Here is a 16800-nt window from a genome sequence, read left to right as displayed (position 1 = left end):
TTTATGGGTTTATTATAAAAATTAAGTTAAGAAATCAAGTAAAAAAAGTATACATACTTTGTTGGTAAAAGCAGCTCTGGTTGTTATTAGCATCTGAAAATACCAGAAAGAAATCATTTTACTAACATTTATTGGCAAGTTGTGAAAAATTATTGGCTCCAAAGGAAAAACCATAAAAAATATTTACATCATTTGCCATTTGAGGGAATCTAAATAAAATAAAAGAAAAAACAAGAGAAAACAAAAAGGAAAAAAAATTAAAAGGTGGAAATTAATGAAAAAGGCAAAAAAAGAGAAAAAAATGAAAAAGAAAAAACAATGAAAAAGGCAGAAAACAATGAAAAAGGCAGAAAAAGAGAAAAAAAATGAAAAAGACAGAAAAAATAAAAAAAGGGAGAAAAAATGAAAAAGGGAGAAAAAATAAAAAAAGGCAGATAAAATGAAAAAGGCAGATAAAATGAAAAAGGCAGATAAAATTAAAAAGGCAGATAAAATGAAAAAGACAGAAAAAGAGAAAAAAATGAAAAAGACAGAAAAAGAGAAAAAAATGAAAAAGACAGAAAAAGAGAAAAAAATGAAAAAGACAGAAAAAGAGAAAAAAATGAAAAAGACAGAAAAAGAGAAAAAAATGAAAAAGGCAGAAAAAGAGAAAAAAACGAAAAAGACAGAAAAAGAGAAAAAATAAAAAAGGGAGAAAAAATAAAAAAAGGGAGAAAAAATAAAAAAAGGGAGAAAAAATAAAAAAGGGAGAAAAAATGAAAAAGGGAGAAAAAATAAAAAAAGGGAGAAAAAATAAAAAAGGGAGAAAAAATGAAAAAGGGAGAAAAAATGAAAAAGGGAGAAAAAATGAAAAAGGGAGAAAAAATGAAAAAGAGAAAAAAATGAAAAAGAGAAAAAAATGAAAAAGAGAAAAAAATGAAAAAGAGAAAAAAATGAAAAAGACAGAAAAAGAGAAAAAAATGAAAAAGGCAGAAAAAGAGAAAAAAACGAAAAAGACAGAAAAAGAGAAAAAATAAAAAAGGGAGAAAAAATAAAAAAGGGAGAAAAAATAAAAAAGGGAGAAAAAATGAAAAAGGGAGAAAAAATGAAAAAGAGAAAAAAATGAAAAAGAGAAAAAAATGAAAAAGAGAAAAAAATGAAAAAGAGAAAAAAATGAAAAAGAGAAAAAAATGAAAAAGAGAAAAAAATGAAAAAGACAGAAAAAGAGAAAAAAATGAAAAAGGCAGAAAAAGAGAAAAAAACGAAAAAGACAGAAAAAGAGAAAAAATAAAAAAGGGAGAAAAAATAAAAAAAGGGAGAAAAAATAAAAAAGGGAGAAAAAATGAAAAAGGGAGAAAAAATGAAAAAGGGAGAAAAAATGAAAAAGGGAGAAAAAATGAAAAAGGGAGAAAAATGAAAAAGGGAGAAAAATGAAAAAGGGAGAAAAAATGAAAAAGGAAGAAAAAATGAAAAAGGAAGAAAAAAATGAAAAAGGAAGAAAAAAATTACAAAACAAAAATATCATATTCAAAAAATTATGTAGATTTATCAAGTTTTGTTTTTATAAGAAATTTTTTTTAACATTTTTAAGCAATTAATAGAGAAGCCTGTAGGCATTACAACATAAATCTAACAAGCCTGAATTATGTTGAGCTATTAGCCTTTTTTTCTTTTTTAGATGGTTTTCAAAATGGTAGACATGACAGCTATTCTTTGGTAAGTTATAAAATTTAATTTTCTTTATAAAACTAAAACTAGATCAATTTACGTGATTTTCAGAATATAATATCATCACTACATGACAGGTATGTACATCATACAGATGTTTCTTTATTTTTAATATAGAATGAATTCTAGACAAGAATTAAACAAAAAAAGCAGTGGGGGATCTGTATTAAATTGCTTACCTGTCCATCTTCTCGTGTTGGACCTGGTGCCCTCTGGTAATGTGGCAAACTGCCACAATCAGAATTTATACTACTTGATGTGCTGCTTGTACGACCTTTGCCAATCGGTTCCGGAAGAGGACTGGCAGAGTGATTTGTGTTACTGATATTATTATTAAGCTGAAAACAAAAAAGATTCATGCGTCAAAGTTATTCATTTATAGAATAAAAATAAAGGGAATTAAGGAGGTATTTCACATATAGGTTACTTTGTTTTTTTTTTTTTTTATATCTGTTTCTATGTAAAATTAAGTGTTTATATATTTGAATGTCAAAGTTATTAATTTATATAAAAAAAACTCATCAAATATGCTTTTTTTTTTGCAATAGCAAACATCCAATTACGCTTTATTTTTTGCAATCAAAAAGGGCAAATATGTTTTTTTTGCAATCGTGAAGGGCAAACACGCTTTTTTTTTTTGTAAATGCGAAGGACAAATACACTTTTTTGCAATCGAAAAGGGCAAATATGTTTTTTTGCAATCGTGAAGGGCAAACACGCTTTTTTTTGTAAATGCGAAGGACAAATACACTTTTTTGCAATCGAAAAGGGCAAATACATTATTATTTTGCAATCGAAAAAAGGAAATACTTTTTAATAACGAGGCAAATACAATTTTTGTGCTATCGCGAAGGGCAAATATACTATTTTTGTAGTTGCAAAAGGCAAATATGCTGTTTTTGCAATCACCAGGGCCAAATACGCTTTTTTTTTTTTTTTTTTTTTTTTTTTTTTTGCAATCGTGAAAGACAAATACTTACTGAATAAGAAATACTGTTACAACGTTCTTTACCGATTGGATCAGGGAGCTTTGGGGAATGGCTACCACATATGGAATTGGTATCCTCCTGGGAAGGCAAAAATAGATTACAAATTTGATTAACATAAGATGAAAAAATTCTTAGAATTCTTTTCTGTTAATTTATGAATAAAAAAAAAGAAACAAAAATGTGTGTAGTGGGTGGGGGCAAGAGAGTTTAAGTGAAATAAAAATAGAAAAGATGGGTTAGGGAGGAAGGAAGGAGATAAGAGCTAGTTTGGGTCAAGATTGCTGAAATTAATTTTATCTAAAAGTAATTTGTGGATTTTTTTCAAAATCAGATCTAAATAGCAATGTATCTGACATATCAATACTTGATTTAAATTAGCCTATTTTTTTGTTCCTTTCTCTCACTGTTATTGACAGGAATATAATTTATTTCGGAAAATAATTATTCTGATTAAAAAAAAAAAAAAACACATTTAGAATGGGTAGTATTTTCCTTTGTAATTATAATGAAAGGGAGGTAACAAAGTTTTTCCAGAAGAGTAACTTCCCTTGGAAGCATTTAAATTTTTTAGCAAATTTGCATCCACAAATTAACTCTACAATCATTTAATTTTATCACAATTTGATTTAATTCTTATATCAATAAAATTTAGTTTACATGGCTTTACGAATCTATCTTTAGTTAACCTTTCACAACTAAATATTTTCGTTTACTAGCATAGCCAAATGCATGTGATCTTTGGAATATAACATGTTTATTTCGTGACAAGTATGCACATTATAAAGATTTTTTTTTTTTTCATTTTTAAAAAATAAATGTAATTTTAAGTATGCACAGAATTTTATTGCATAAACATTTGAATTTCTTCAGATGTTTTTTTTAAACGCCTTTTGTTAAAAGAAAGAATATATTGTTCTATTAATATTTATTCTTCAAATGATTTGCCTTTGTCTTATTTAAAAAAAAAAAAGTCCCGAAAAGTGTTATTTTAGGCCCTTTTGACCCCTTGGGAACACAACCAGAATTTTCCCAGGATCAAATATTACATTTGCAGATGTATATTCATGTGATCTTGCTTTTGGGTAATTTTCAGCAAAATTTAATGGTAAGAAAAAATGTCCCGAAAAGAGCTATTTTTGGCCATTTTGACCATTTCTGAACCACTGGGGACGCAACCAGAATTTTTATAAAAAATCCGAGAATGTTACATTTCCTCCCTTGGGTAGTTGTAACTTCATGCAAAATTTCAGAAAAATATAATGAGTAGTAGAATTTTGGGAACAAACAGATGAAGGTGAATTCTAAGGTTCTACGAGTTAGCAGACCTCAAAACGTCAAATCCCAAACCCTTCAAGAATTGAAGGAAAACAACAACAATGGAATAAGAGTTAAATCGCAATCCAGAGATTCTGCAATCTGTCATTAATAATGTTTTGGATAGAACACAAATATCTGAAGCTGAAAATGGGCAACATTTAAAAGACATTTTTCATAAATAAAAATTGTTTGAATTGTGCATTTTTTTTTTTTTTAAATTTCCCAATGTTTTAGTCAGCATGTGTTAAAATTACAGAAAGATATCAAAAATAAATCTATTAAAGTTCAAAACCCTTCAGTGACTTTTTGGGCACCTTATATATGCTGGTTGGTGTTCCCTTCTTAGGTCTGTAGTTTATTAAGCTCTCCAGATTCCTTCTTTTTCTCTTGGAACAGGTAGCTAAAATCTATCAAAGGAAATGATAACCATCGCATCTTTCAGCTGCCATCTTTCTACGGAGTGAGATGGAAGATAACCGTTGATCCCATTATGTATGGAGATGATGTTTTTTGTTTTAATTTTCTTATTTTGTTAACTGTAATCTAGAATATAAATCTCACTTGTCTGTTTAAAAGTATGTATGTATGTATGTATATTTACATAAAACTTTGGACAAAGGCGACAGATTTTCACGAGATCGGTATCGTTTTGAAGCTCGACCCTTCGGACGACAAATATCGAAAAATTGGCCAAAAACATTAATTCCTTCATTCTCAACTGGGCACTTTTCTACAAGGAGGGGATTACTTTTTTTCGTCAATATTTTTGATAGTCATTCCTTCTTTTCGATCGACTAGCCTTAATTTCACCTTCCGGTTTGGCGACAGACGCAATGGCAGAGATGTCCCATTTCCCCCCCCCCACATTCTTGTCCTCCTTCACAGTACGGGTTTGAGCCTGCCTGTCTGCCTACTCCCACTTTTTTTTTCTTTTTGCTCAACACACATCTCCAAACACCCGGGCAACGCCGGGCATCCAGGCTAGTAATCAATGGTATACGATCCACAATTTTCAATAAGACATTTTATGAGACTATAATTCACAATTGATACATCCCTCCCAATCCACTTTTCATTTTCCAAGATTGCAAACGTTACAATCTTTCTGTTCTTCATTGAAATTTTTGAGTTTTGGATGCAAACTTTTGTGTCTTTTCAAAACCAAATGTAGATGGATGCGAATAACTGTTCTTCAAATTATCTTTAGTGCAAGTTTTTGCAAGGTTTTCTTCTTTGGTGCAATATAGTCCTTAACCAAACTGGCAAATGCAGTTTTAAGAACTTATTGCAATGGCTTATCATTACCAGAAAGAATAAAATAGTTGTACCATACCTACGTTATTACAGCACAGTTCTTTTTTTGGGAGGGAGGGGGTTCAAACAAATCAAGGTTGATTAGTTAAAAGTGAAAAATACAGGTAGGCATCGATATCAAAATTGATGGTAAGTAGCTGATAGCAATTTTTGCCCAACTTGCATAATGGCAAAGGAGGAGTAGAGTTTAGTGTCGCATAAGAGACCCCCCCCCCCCCCGATAGGAAGTTAAACAATAAATTTGGCCAGAAAACATGACCAAAAGGTCATGTGCAGAATCTTTGTGTGGTTGTCAAGTTGGTCACAAGTCTAGGAAAGCCCAAGAGATGATATCAAAGTGGGTGACCACATTCTTGTGAAACAATGCGATTGGAATTTTGGCCGATCGAAAATCATCATTCTTGGCCAGATAAAAAGAGACATGCGAGAGGAGACACAAGACAACAACAAACGAGTGGGAGCAACACAGTTTCCCACCCACACACCACCACGCCCGTCAGATGGAATCAGATTTGTCAATCATTACATATACAGAATAAAAAAACATTAAATGTACAGAATAAAAAAAACATTAAATGTACAGAATAAAAAACATTTTTATAATCAAGCTGTGTGTTCTCTATTCCACTGCTGAGTGTTTTTATGTATTTTTAAATTAAATAGACTTTTAAACGAAATTGACGACTTGGCCATCCTCATCATTTCATCATCAGAGTGGAATGTAACATTAGATGTTGCTTCTTTGACTAATAGCAAAGAAGCAACATCTAAACTCTACTACCTGTGACAACCTGTATTTTTTCACTTAACTAATCGACCTTGATTTGCTTGATCGCTAAAACAGTGCTACAATAATGTAAGTATGGTACAACTAGTGTAAAAGCTTTGGTCAAACAACTGTTCTTTGGTGCAAATAGTTTAGTAAAGAGTATGACGATGCCAATGAACCTGATTGATTGACATACAACTAAATCACCTCCATACAATTATTCTGCTGCTGAAGAAAAATAGATCTAAAATTTGAAATTAATCAAGGCTACAAGTGAAATTTGGGGGGGGGGAGAAAAAAAAAATCAACACAGATTCAAACACTGCCACCCATCACTATGTAGGATACAGACAAATAGGTCATTGGCTCCTTACCTTTGGATTATGTAACAGCATGCCCTCACCATCAGAAATTGGTATATTATTACTTGACTGAGGTAAAGCATTAGTTACAAATGCTGCTAGGGAATTCTCTGTAGAAACACTCAACTCTCTCTGCACAGTCATCTCCTCTGAAAAAAAACAAAAAAACATATATATAAATAAAAAGAAAAAAAGAATTAAAATAACTGCCCCACTCCCCACAGTAAATAAGAGAAGACAGGAAATTTGAGTTGAACGTGGATATTCTGACACTGACTGTAATTAGTGTCAGAATGTTCCATGTTCAAATCAAATTAGAAGCGTTATTCAGCTAACTCACTTCAGCTTGTAGGTTGGTTAGGTAGAAACAGATTAGAGACCCGCTAATCAAGAGTACATTTTTACGTGTGAATGAATTATAATAGGCAGTCCATAAACTTGGATAGTCTATATTTTACTGCAAAAGGAATAGAATTTAGGAAAGAATTGTTATGCAGTCTTATGTGTCTTAAAAATGAATGGTTAATTCTTAAAAAAAATTAAAAACAAACAATTAGAAGAGATGAAAATATAAAAAAATTTGGAGGAAAAAAAAAGTAAATTTGAAAAAAAAAAAAAATTTAGAGGAAAAAAATTTGGAAAAAAAAAATTTGGAGAAAAAAAAAAAAAAAATTTGGAGAAAAAAAAAATTTGGAGAAAAAAAAAATTTGGAGAAAAAAAAATTTGGAGAAAAAAAAATTTGGAGAAAAAAAAATTTGGAGAAAAAAAAAATTTGGAGAAAAAAAAAATTTGGAGAAAAAAAAGGGGGAAGCAAAATGAAGACAAAACAGTTTTTTTTAAATGTTAAAAAGAAATGCCTTATAGATTTTCTTTTGTATACACTTATATTTGAACGGTGTCCTGTGCTCTATCTCTAGAGGTCACCCGAGTTCAACTAATGTCAACATTTATTTTCATATCCTGCATCTTTTCTTGACCTTTTAAAAACTGGGGACCATTTGTGTTATCAATACTTCAAATGGAAAACATCAAACCACTTCAGTCAATTGTCAATATTTAGCCTGTATATGATACGTCAGAGACCAGACTGTCCCATCAAATCATAAATGGCAAATTAACAACTGCAAAAAGATCAGTACAAAAATGTAGCAGAAAAGATTTGAAGATCACATCAGTCCCCTCCAAATATATATATATTAGTCTTTAAAGTTTTTTAACCTTTAAAACTATATAAAAAAAACTTTTTTAATTTTTATATTTTTTAGCATTTTTTAGAAAACTATTTAGTCAGTAAGTCATTTAATCACCTGCAATCACTGAATCAACTTGATCGCTTGAATCCACAATAGTCCTAATGTTAATTTAAGCGATCATCAGTTGTTTACCATGAAACACTGTTTTGGGGATTTAAAAACAAAACAGTATATTAAATCATGGCTCCAAACAGTGTATATCAAGCACCACCTCCCTTAATCACAACAATATGTATGTGTATATATATATATATATATATATATATATATATATATATGATGATGATGATTACAACGTCTTGTTAGACGAGTGCCACTCCCTCAGTCACCGAAAGTCCATGTGCCCGAAGATGACTTTTTAGTCCTGCCAGCGACTTGCACACCCTCAAGCAGACATGACACTGAAGCCGGTAATTGATATATATATATATATATATATATACATATATATATATATACATATATATATATATACATATATATATATATATACATACATACATATGCATATATACATATATTGTTGGGACGATAAATCATAAAAAATTGTAACATTTAGGGATATTGAAACGGGAAAAAAATGTGTCTATTTTTTTATTCCAAAGATGATTCTTTTAGTTTTTTTTTAAACTTAATTTTACATTGCTGGTACTAATGATAAAACAATTGGTTTTATTTTAAACTAGAGGGGGGGGGATCAAAACAATAATAAAATGGAAAATAAAGAATAAGTGAACGAAAAAAAAAAAAAAGGCATAAATAACCCCGTTTAAATGTTAAAACTTCTTAAAAAAAAAACAAAAAAAGAAGAAAAAAGAAAACAGCGAATGTGATTGAAAAAGAAAAAAAGATAAAAAATAAATGAACGAAAAAATGGCATAAGTCTGTTTAAATATTAAAACTTTAAAAATTAAAAAAAAAAAAAAAAAAAAAATCTGATATGTCAGCGCGAACGTGCAACCTTAAGACAACGATGCTGTCACTATAACCCCTACTCTACGATCGCATGTGCAAAGTAAGATCGTTTTTTTTATTTTAACTAATTCAAGAAAGAACGTTTTGCGCACATGCATGTTTGGCTAAATTGTCATGAAGGAACGATTTTTTGCTACCCTCCTTCATTGCGAATGTCTTTCTATTTCGTCCCATCACTAATATATATATATATATGCATACACACACTATCGTTGGCATTCAAAATATTAGACATTTAAATGCGTGTTTCTTCATATTTATTTACTGTTTAACTTTCATTTTTCTTTTATATGTGTATATGTGTGTATGTGCATACTTACATACTTACCTATAGATTGACGGGGAACCTTCTCATTGGCTATACATCTCCTCCTTCCACTTTCTTTCTCCTCCTCCCCCGTGCATGCTCATCACTTTCACTACACCGATAAAGACTGAAGGATCGGTCAAAAATTATGCACACGTAAAAAACGTTTTTTTAATTTCTTTATAATAATATTTTGTATTTCTGCACATCATGAATAGAAAACGAATAAAGAAAAGTTATAAACTTTTATACTTTTTGTATTCTTTTTTATTATACATCTTCATATGCATATTATATATCACTAGAAGTGAAAGGACCTAGCCTGTGATTGTATGAACAAGTGAAAAACGTAGCAAAAGAGTTTTGAAGCAACATGTATAGGATTTTTGCATTAGTGGTGAAAAAAGAAGCCAATACTGTTAGGTACTGTTCACATCTGTGTTGCCCGTGTAGGTCAAGAATCGTAATTTCCAGTTATCAGAGGAGAGACTTCAGATGGAGTGCTTCTATAACGAAGCACAAATGGCAGGGTGTGAGAAAATCAGCAGCAGTCATAGGATAGCTGATTAGCAAAAGTATTAGCAGCAGCACATATGCAAATTAAGCAAGTGTGCACGTGCTGATGTTACAAGGAGGAGAAAAAAAAGGAGAAAAAATAGACAGCACGTGGTCGAGCAAAAAGAAGAAAAGAAGGGCATGCTGGGGAATATGAACATGTGAAGTTAAGGGTGAGAAAGCACTGGTTACGGCCAGAGTGAGGTGGCAGAGAAAGAGACTTTTAAAAAGCATGTTATATGGCAGAACATTGTAAAACGTGTGTGTGAAAAAAAATTTTGAAAGATAATGAGATGTGTTATTGTTGGAAGAATCACGAATAAATGATTTTCATTTGAACTTTAAAAAAAAAAAAAAAAAAAAAAAAAAAAATGCAGAATCGAATTTTTATTTCTTTCCTTTTTATGTTTGTTCCTTTGCGACGGTACAAGACAACGTGTTGGTCCGAGTGGTTGAAATGTAACATGGTTAAAGTGTAACAGCCACATCACACTACTTCCAGTCAGTCATTAATCAACAAGCAGATTTTAAAGACCACTGGTTTCTCACCACTTGGCATCGACATATGACAAAAAAGAATCTGGCACAAGGATATTTCACAATGTGTCCTCAAGACAATATATACAGAGATAAAGTGTACATATAAACAGACATGAAATAGACAACATTATTATATTGATGAAAACCGGTTTTCTTTTTTTGTTGCTTGCCATCTAATTGGAAAGTTGTGTACAAATCTCAAGAGCGATAAGAGCCTTCTATCATGTCCGAAAGCGACACGATGTTAAACAAGCGAGATCGGAGATGTGCTGCTGTACAACTTATGCTCTCTACCAATCCAAGTTATTACAACAGGACCATTGCCAGCACCATCAAAATGCATAGCTGGATTGCCACAAATAACAGGGACGCAACCAGGGTAATGAAAACAAAGTTTCCAGCCACGTTTATGGTCTTTGGTGTGTTTTCAAGTGAGGGCCACATCATGCCACCTCACATCTTCAAAGTCGGCTTGAAAGTCCAAATCAAAGTGTACCTGTATGTGCTGAAGAGTTTAGTGATCCCCTAGTGCAATCAGATGGCCGTTGGCAGACCCTGGGTGTGGCAGCAGGACTTGACGCATACCCACAAGTCTGAAAAAACCCAGGCTTAGCTTCAGAAGGAGTGCTACAACTTTGTACCCTTCTCTCACTGCCCTCTCCTCCCCCAATCTAAATCTGTTGGACTATTTCATTTGGACATGTGTCGAGAAAAATCACCAACATGACCTCCCACAACACTGAAGCCAGCCTGATCGCCGCCATTCACAGAGTTCCTGTTAATACACTTTTTTCTTAATTATAACCTTGTGCCTTGATTATTACCAGCCTGCAAAGCCATGGTAGAGAGAGAAGGAAAACAGAGATTGCTACTTACGTTCAACATGAGCAAATGCACAGAAAGGGCCTCGGGGGCAAAAACTGGTCTGGACCATGTCATTACATTTTGTAGATTTATAAATCTGAAAGAACAAGAAAACCCATCAGCAAAATATTTCGATCCTCATATTTTTTTTCTTTTTAAAACAAGCCATAAAAATGACGACGATAAAAGAATTTGTAAAAATGAAACGGAAAAAAAAAACAAAAAAAAAAAAAAACAAGCAGAACAAGAACAGCAAAAAACACAAAACCGGAGAAAGGAGGAAAAAAAAAGAAAAAAAAAAAAAAGAAAAAAAAAGACAATTATTTTTTGCTGAACATAGTTGACCCAATGTAGGTTTGCTTTGTTCCTATTTACAAGGTCTCCCCACGGGACAGAGTTAGACACCAGGGTCGTTTTTTAATGTGGAGAACAGGAACAAAAATTGCTTTGTTGCTTAAAAAAAAAAAAAAAAAAAAAAAAATCCTCAAAGAGAATTGCTATATAGCTGCGTTGGAGAAGAAAAAACAAAATTCAAATAAAATGGTCTGAAAGACAATTTCTTTAAACCCAGACAGATACCAGTCACTGGAATCTTAATTATATAGTATGCAAATAAAACAAATATTTTAGCTGTGTATTACAATTGAGAACAGTGGTTTATTTTTTTTTCTATTAACACTAGGTATTCATAAGAAAAACATCAATGGGAGCAGGGGTTATAAATACTTTACTTTTATTGATGTTTATCCTTATTGAACTGACAAATAAATTTATATATACCTATATTTACTTTGTCCTGTTTATAATTTTCTGTATATAGTTATGCTCCACCCCACATGTTGAGCTATTATATTCCCATTTAAAGAATCCTTCAATATATATATATATATATAAGGATTCACGTGAAATCACTTTTTTATTCACCCTATTCCCGCTGCTTGACTTTTTATTATCAAGTAAGATCTATGACTTACTTGTAGTTTCATTTAATAATTTTGCAAGCAAAATCCGATCCCACATTTTGCTAAATCCTACCCTCTGATGAGAAGGAAAGTATTTTTTTGAAACTTTGTGGATTAAGGACTATCCATTTATTAAGGGTTTCCTTTTTAAAATTAAATGTTTTTAACTCTTTTTCAAAGTGATTTTTAACATGTTTTATTAACTACTTGTTCTTATATATATGTATATATACTAGCAGGGTGACACAACGTTGCCCAGGATTGAATGATGATCAACGAATGTTTCACACTCCCATATTTCCATTGTCATCTAAATCTGTGAAATCGCCCATTTTTCAATCAAATTGATTGATTGTCTGTTCTAGTTGAGGGTCCACTGGGAGGAAGCTTCATATACTTCCTCGCAGTGACAATCCACAATACACTGTAGTCTACATGGCACTGTTTGACTGTGTTGATTTTATAAAATTATTTTTATATACAATGGCTTGCATTAAAGTTTAAAATGCAAAAGTCAAGTATCATGGTTCAATTGTGTTCTAAACAGAAACATTCATTTTGAACACGCCCCTGTCATATAAAAGAACCTACTGTTGATTTTATATACCTGACCTTACAGCTTGTGCAGTGATAATGGCTTGAATTTAAGTTTAAAATGAAAAAGTCAAGTATCATGATGCAATTGTGCTTTAAACAGAAACATTCATTTTGAACGCACTCCCCTCATATCAAAGAATCTACTGTTGACTTTATATTGGGCCTATGGGCTTGTGTGGTAATAAAACTCCTCAAATGCACTTGTAATGTTGGTTGTGTAAGGCGTTAACTTTGGTCAAAATTGCCTGTTCCTTTTTTTTCATTAGATTATTTTGATTATCAATACTTATCGAAGACATTTCGACACAAAACCCATGTAAGAACACTGCCAGGCGCATAAAGTACCTTGATGTGAAATTTCATAAAAATCGGTCCAGCTGTTTTCGAGTGCATAGGAAATGAACTCACACCAAGTTCCTTATGCACTTATGTTACCGTGCTATTTTTTAAAATAGTATTTTCAAGTTAAATGATATCTTTTTTATCAAATTGTTAGGTGAAAGTACAGAAACACAAAACACCCTCCCCATGTCAAGAATGGCTTTCTAAATAACATTACTTCAGTATGGTAACATAAGTGCATAAGTAACAATATTTTTATTTTCTATTAACTCACGGAAAAAAAAATTTTTTTCCTTTTATATTTGATGCATATTTATTGTTTTTTCAATATTCACCTAAGCTTAAAAAAAACAGCATGCCAAGCCATCTAAATTAAAATTGGTTGCTTTTTGTTATTCTTCACATAAGAAACCCACGTTGCTCGAATGACGTGCCTAAATATCACATGAATAGAAAAAAATCAGCAGGAGCCATTTGTTGGGCCTTAATTTGTTATATGTAAAACCGAAAAATACTCAGATTATTTACTTTTTTCACACCAAATGGTCGATAATGAAATATAGAATTCACTCTTAGCTGAATACATCTACAGACACAAACTTCTTGAACTTAATACTTCTTCTCATGGTTGCCTACACGCCAAACGAAAGCAAAGAGAATTGGAAGGGGAGACCAACTGCCATAGTGAGAAGCTAACACGTTATGTAGCAAAGACATGCCAAAATATGATTGACATACACCCACATGCCATGTATGAACCTGAAAGGAAAAAAAGATTTCAAACACTCCTTGACTTGAATTTGGCATGAACGGATGTGGTTGACTGTTGGTCACCAAAATGAGGCACTGGTCAACCGGCATGGCGAAAATCCTATAACGGATGCATATGGAATTATCGAAGAAGTCTGCTTCCTTAACTGGATGGCACAAGGCCATCAGATGGGAGCACTAAGATCATGGAAGGAGGAGAAAACAAAAATATGAGGCAATATCTGTTATCTGAGAAATTTTATGAGACTGTAATAAATGACTTCCCTCTCCATGAGGGGTAGGCAGATACTTCCGCTTGTCAAACTTTTACAGTGTTTTACGCAAAGTCGCTGTCGGATGAACTTGATTTGGAAAAGCTTAGGATTGCTTGCCTTCTATGAACTGTTTGCATATGTATGTCTGGATTAAAACCTTTTCGGCGGATTACCTGAGGTCAGGTTGGTGATTTTATATTTGTCACTACCTTTATTCTAAAAGAAAGGAAAATGATTGGAGGAAACTCAATATTGTTTCTGATGCCTGTTCATTGCACTTAAATGAATTTGCCGCTAATGTATTCGTGCCATATCTTTGATCCGTCTCCTTCCATGTGAAGTGCTGCCCATTACGTTATGCTTAACTTATCAGGAAATTATTCAACCCGCAGAACTTTGTGTTTTGAGCCCTGACTGGTCTTCCAATAAGCATTCAGCTAGGAGTTTACTTTTTGGTATTTCAAGCCCCGACTGGTCCACTGATGAACATTCAGCCCGAATGGTTTTTTTTGTGTTTGAAGGCCCCATTTGACCTTCTGATGATGGAAATGTTGAAGGACTTTTTGCTGATACATGTTTCTTGGATTTCTTTCTGTCAGTTACATGTTTTTATTACAGTGACATTCAGTTGTTCTATGGAAAAAAAAAAAAAAAAACAAAAAACCCCTAAAAACAAAACAAAAAAACAATAAAATTCAACTGAGTATTTTGTGTGCTCCTTTCCATTTTTCTTGCTTCGTTGAATCTTTCTGCCGAACCCTTACAATTCTCGCTCCAGTCAACAACTGCATGCACGGAAGATCTAATGAGGATACATGTATTTGTTTTCTTTCTTTTGTCTATACCCGACTTAATATGATATGAAAACCCTCGCTCCCAGGGGCTGGACATTTGATGAGAGGATGGTGGCCTCCCCTGCCCTTTGAACAAGCCAGAGCAGAGCAAACTAAACACAAGCCTCAGTTCTAGGACTTGAAGATGTAATATCCTACAAACACAAACTCTAAGAATGCTGCATTTTGATGATTTTTTTTTTTTTATTTAGACAATAAAATTATGATCGTCTTTATGGTGCATCTACTCAGCAGAGCTTGCGTTGACTTTTGGCTGCCTCATAATTCTCACTTTCCTTATTTTGTTTTTTAATCCTCAGATTTCATGAGCAATGTCTCTCACAAAATGGGTAAAATTGCTGCTTTCTGGACTTGAATATATCCACATAGTAGTTATTGTTAGCTAGTTTTTAACCATGAAGTAGTATTTTTTTAAAAACTCCTTAAAGCAAATGGTTTCATGCCTTGTCTGGAAAAATTTTTATTAAAATTTTTACAAAGTTATACAATTTTAAAGATTGAAGAGTAGAGTTGATTCGGTTAAAATTGGCTGACAGACTAAAATATTGTGATTAATTTAATCAGTAAAGTAATTTTTAAAAATTAATTATTTATTTTAAATATGATTTTTATTTCACAAAGTAATTTATTAAAATGGCTGAGATGTTATCTTAGAAAAAAAAAAAAAAATGCCTCCTCCTTTGATCAAGGACAGAAAAAAAATACTTTGATCCCAGGTTGAATAAGAAAAGAAAAATCACTTTGGTGAACAATATGCAGTTTCTATTTAGTTATTTGTTGTAAATATATTTTTTTTATTTCACAGATTCATTAAAACGTCCACCATTTTTTTCTAAGAAACTAAAATGCATTGTAGTGGATTTAATGTTTCTGTGAAATTTATTTCTGGGAGTAATTCATTAAAGTGGCTGACATTTTTATCCAAGAAACTGCAATGCATAAAAAAAAAAAAGAAAAAGAAAAAAGAAAAAAAAAAATGGCTTCTTGTAATCAAAAACAGAAAAGATACCATTTGATTCAAGCATAAAGTCAGGAATTCACAAAAAAAAAAAAAAAAACTTGCAAAAACTATATCCAAGTTTCTACATGCTAAGAAAACCATTCAAGACCAAATTATCATCTGCATGCTTTCACAACAAGTTCCTATAACAACCATCCTAAGCTACCTAACTGCTATACTATCAGTGAAGCAACAAACACTAACAAAAGTATGCACACAAAATAATTATATATCATTTGTTATCATTCTCTCTCTCTCTCGTCAATGCAACTTGACAGTAAGTTTAGAGAGTTAAATTTACCATTTATTCAGTCCTATTTTAAGTTAATCTTTTTTTTTGTAAGAGAGGAATTTAGCTTGAAAACATTAGTGTTCTGCTTGTGTTTGAATAGACATGCTAAAATATTTATGGGGAAAAAAATAGTCAAGTAAATAATAGACTTATCATAATCATGACTAAGTCCACAAGTGAGATCAAAGGTCGTTTACATAAGTGCATGTAAACAATTCAAAAAGATGTTAGAAAAGTACCATCTACTACGTTGTACAAATAAATTGAAAAAAAAAAATCATTTAATGTAACTTGTAATTGTTTATGTGAAAGTTGTCATAGAGAAATAGAAATTTTTATTTAATAATGTAAACAGCTGAACTAATTATGGGAAAGCTGGACGAATAACTTGTGTAAAAGATAGTTAGAATCAAATATCAATTGTTATTAAGTACAACTTTTGAAAATCCAATAGACTAGTATATATAATTATTTTTTTACTATAATAAATACCTACAGACACTAGTATTTCATAATTTTGGGAGTGTTCAGTGCAGGGTGTCATGATTAACACCAGTCGACAGACTCGAACACAGCAACATGAGCCATCTCTGGCTCGATTAGCAAAGACGGTATCCAATCGGCTACCATTAACCGTGAGAAATAAAGTTGAATTTAAACATTTTATTTTTATATATGTGCTCCTTATCTTAGGTTGAGCATATTGGGGAGTGAAAATAAACTGCCGCTGGCGTATAAAGCAATGCTCTTTGTGTAAATAATTAGAGCTAAGGCAT

The 16800-nt window shown here is 31.8% G+C and overlaps 1 protein-coding gene across 2 annotated transcripts in view; it reads right to left on the bottom strand.

Moving 5' to 3' along the window:
* The window catches only part of LOC145266371 (putative E3 ubiquitin-protein ligase UNKL), a 218837-nt gene that overhangs the window by 31679 nt on the left and 170358 nt on the right, over window positions 1–16800 (bottom strand). For both annotated transcript variants that reach the window (XM_080121996.1, XM_080121995.1), the window contains exons 6-10: window positions 10965–11049; window positions 6471–6607; window positions 2688–2774; window positions 1887–2045; window positions 58–93 (exon numbers count right to left, since the gene is read on the bottom strand). In XM_080121996.1, coding sequence (XP_079978122.1) covers window positions 58–93; window positions 1887–2045; window positions 2688–2774; window positions 6471–6607; window positions 10965–11049 — 504 coding nt within the window. The remainder of the gene's footprint in view (window positions 1–57; window positions 94–1886; window positions 2046–2687; window positions 2775–6470; window positions 6608–10964; window positions 11050–16800) is intronic.

Source organism: Euprymna scolopes, chromosome 41, assembly GCF_053919585.1.
Source record: "Euprymna scolopes isolate OS-2025 chromosome 41, ASM5391958v1, whole genome shotgun sequence".
Lineage (NCBI taxonomy): Eukaryota > Metazoa > Mollusca > Cephalopoda > Sepiida > Sepiolidae > Euprymna > Euprymna scolopes.
The sequence above is the reverse complement of the archived record's forward strand: the minus strand, read 5'-3'. Positions and strand labels throughout refer to the sequence as shown.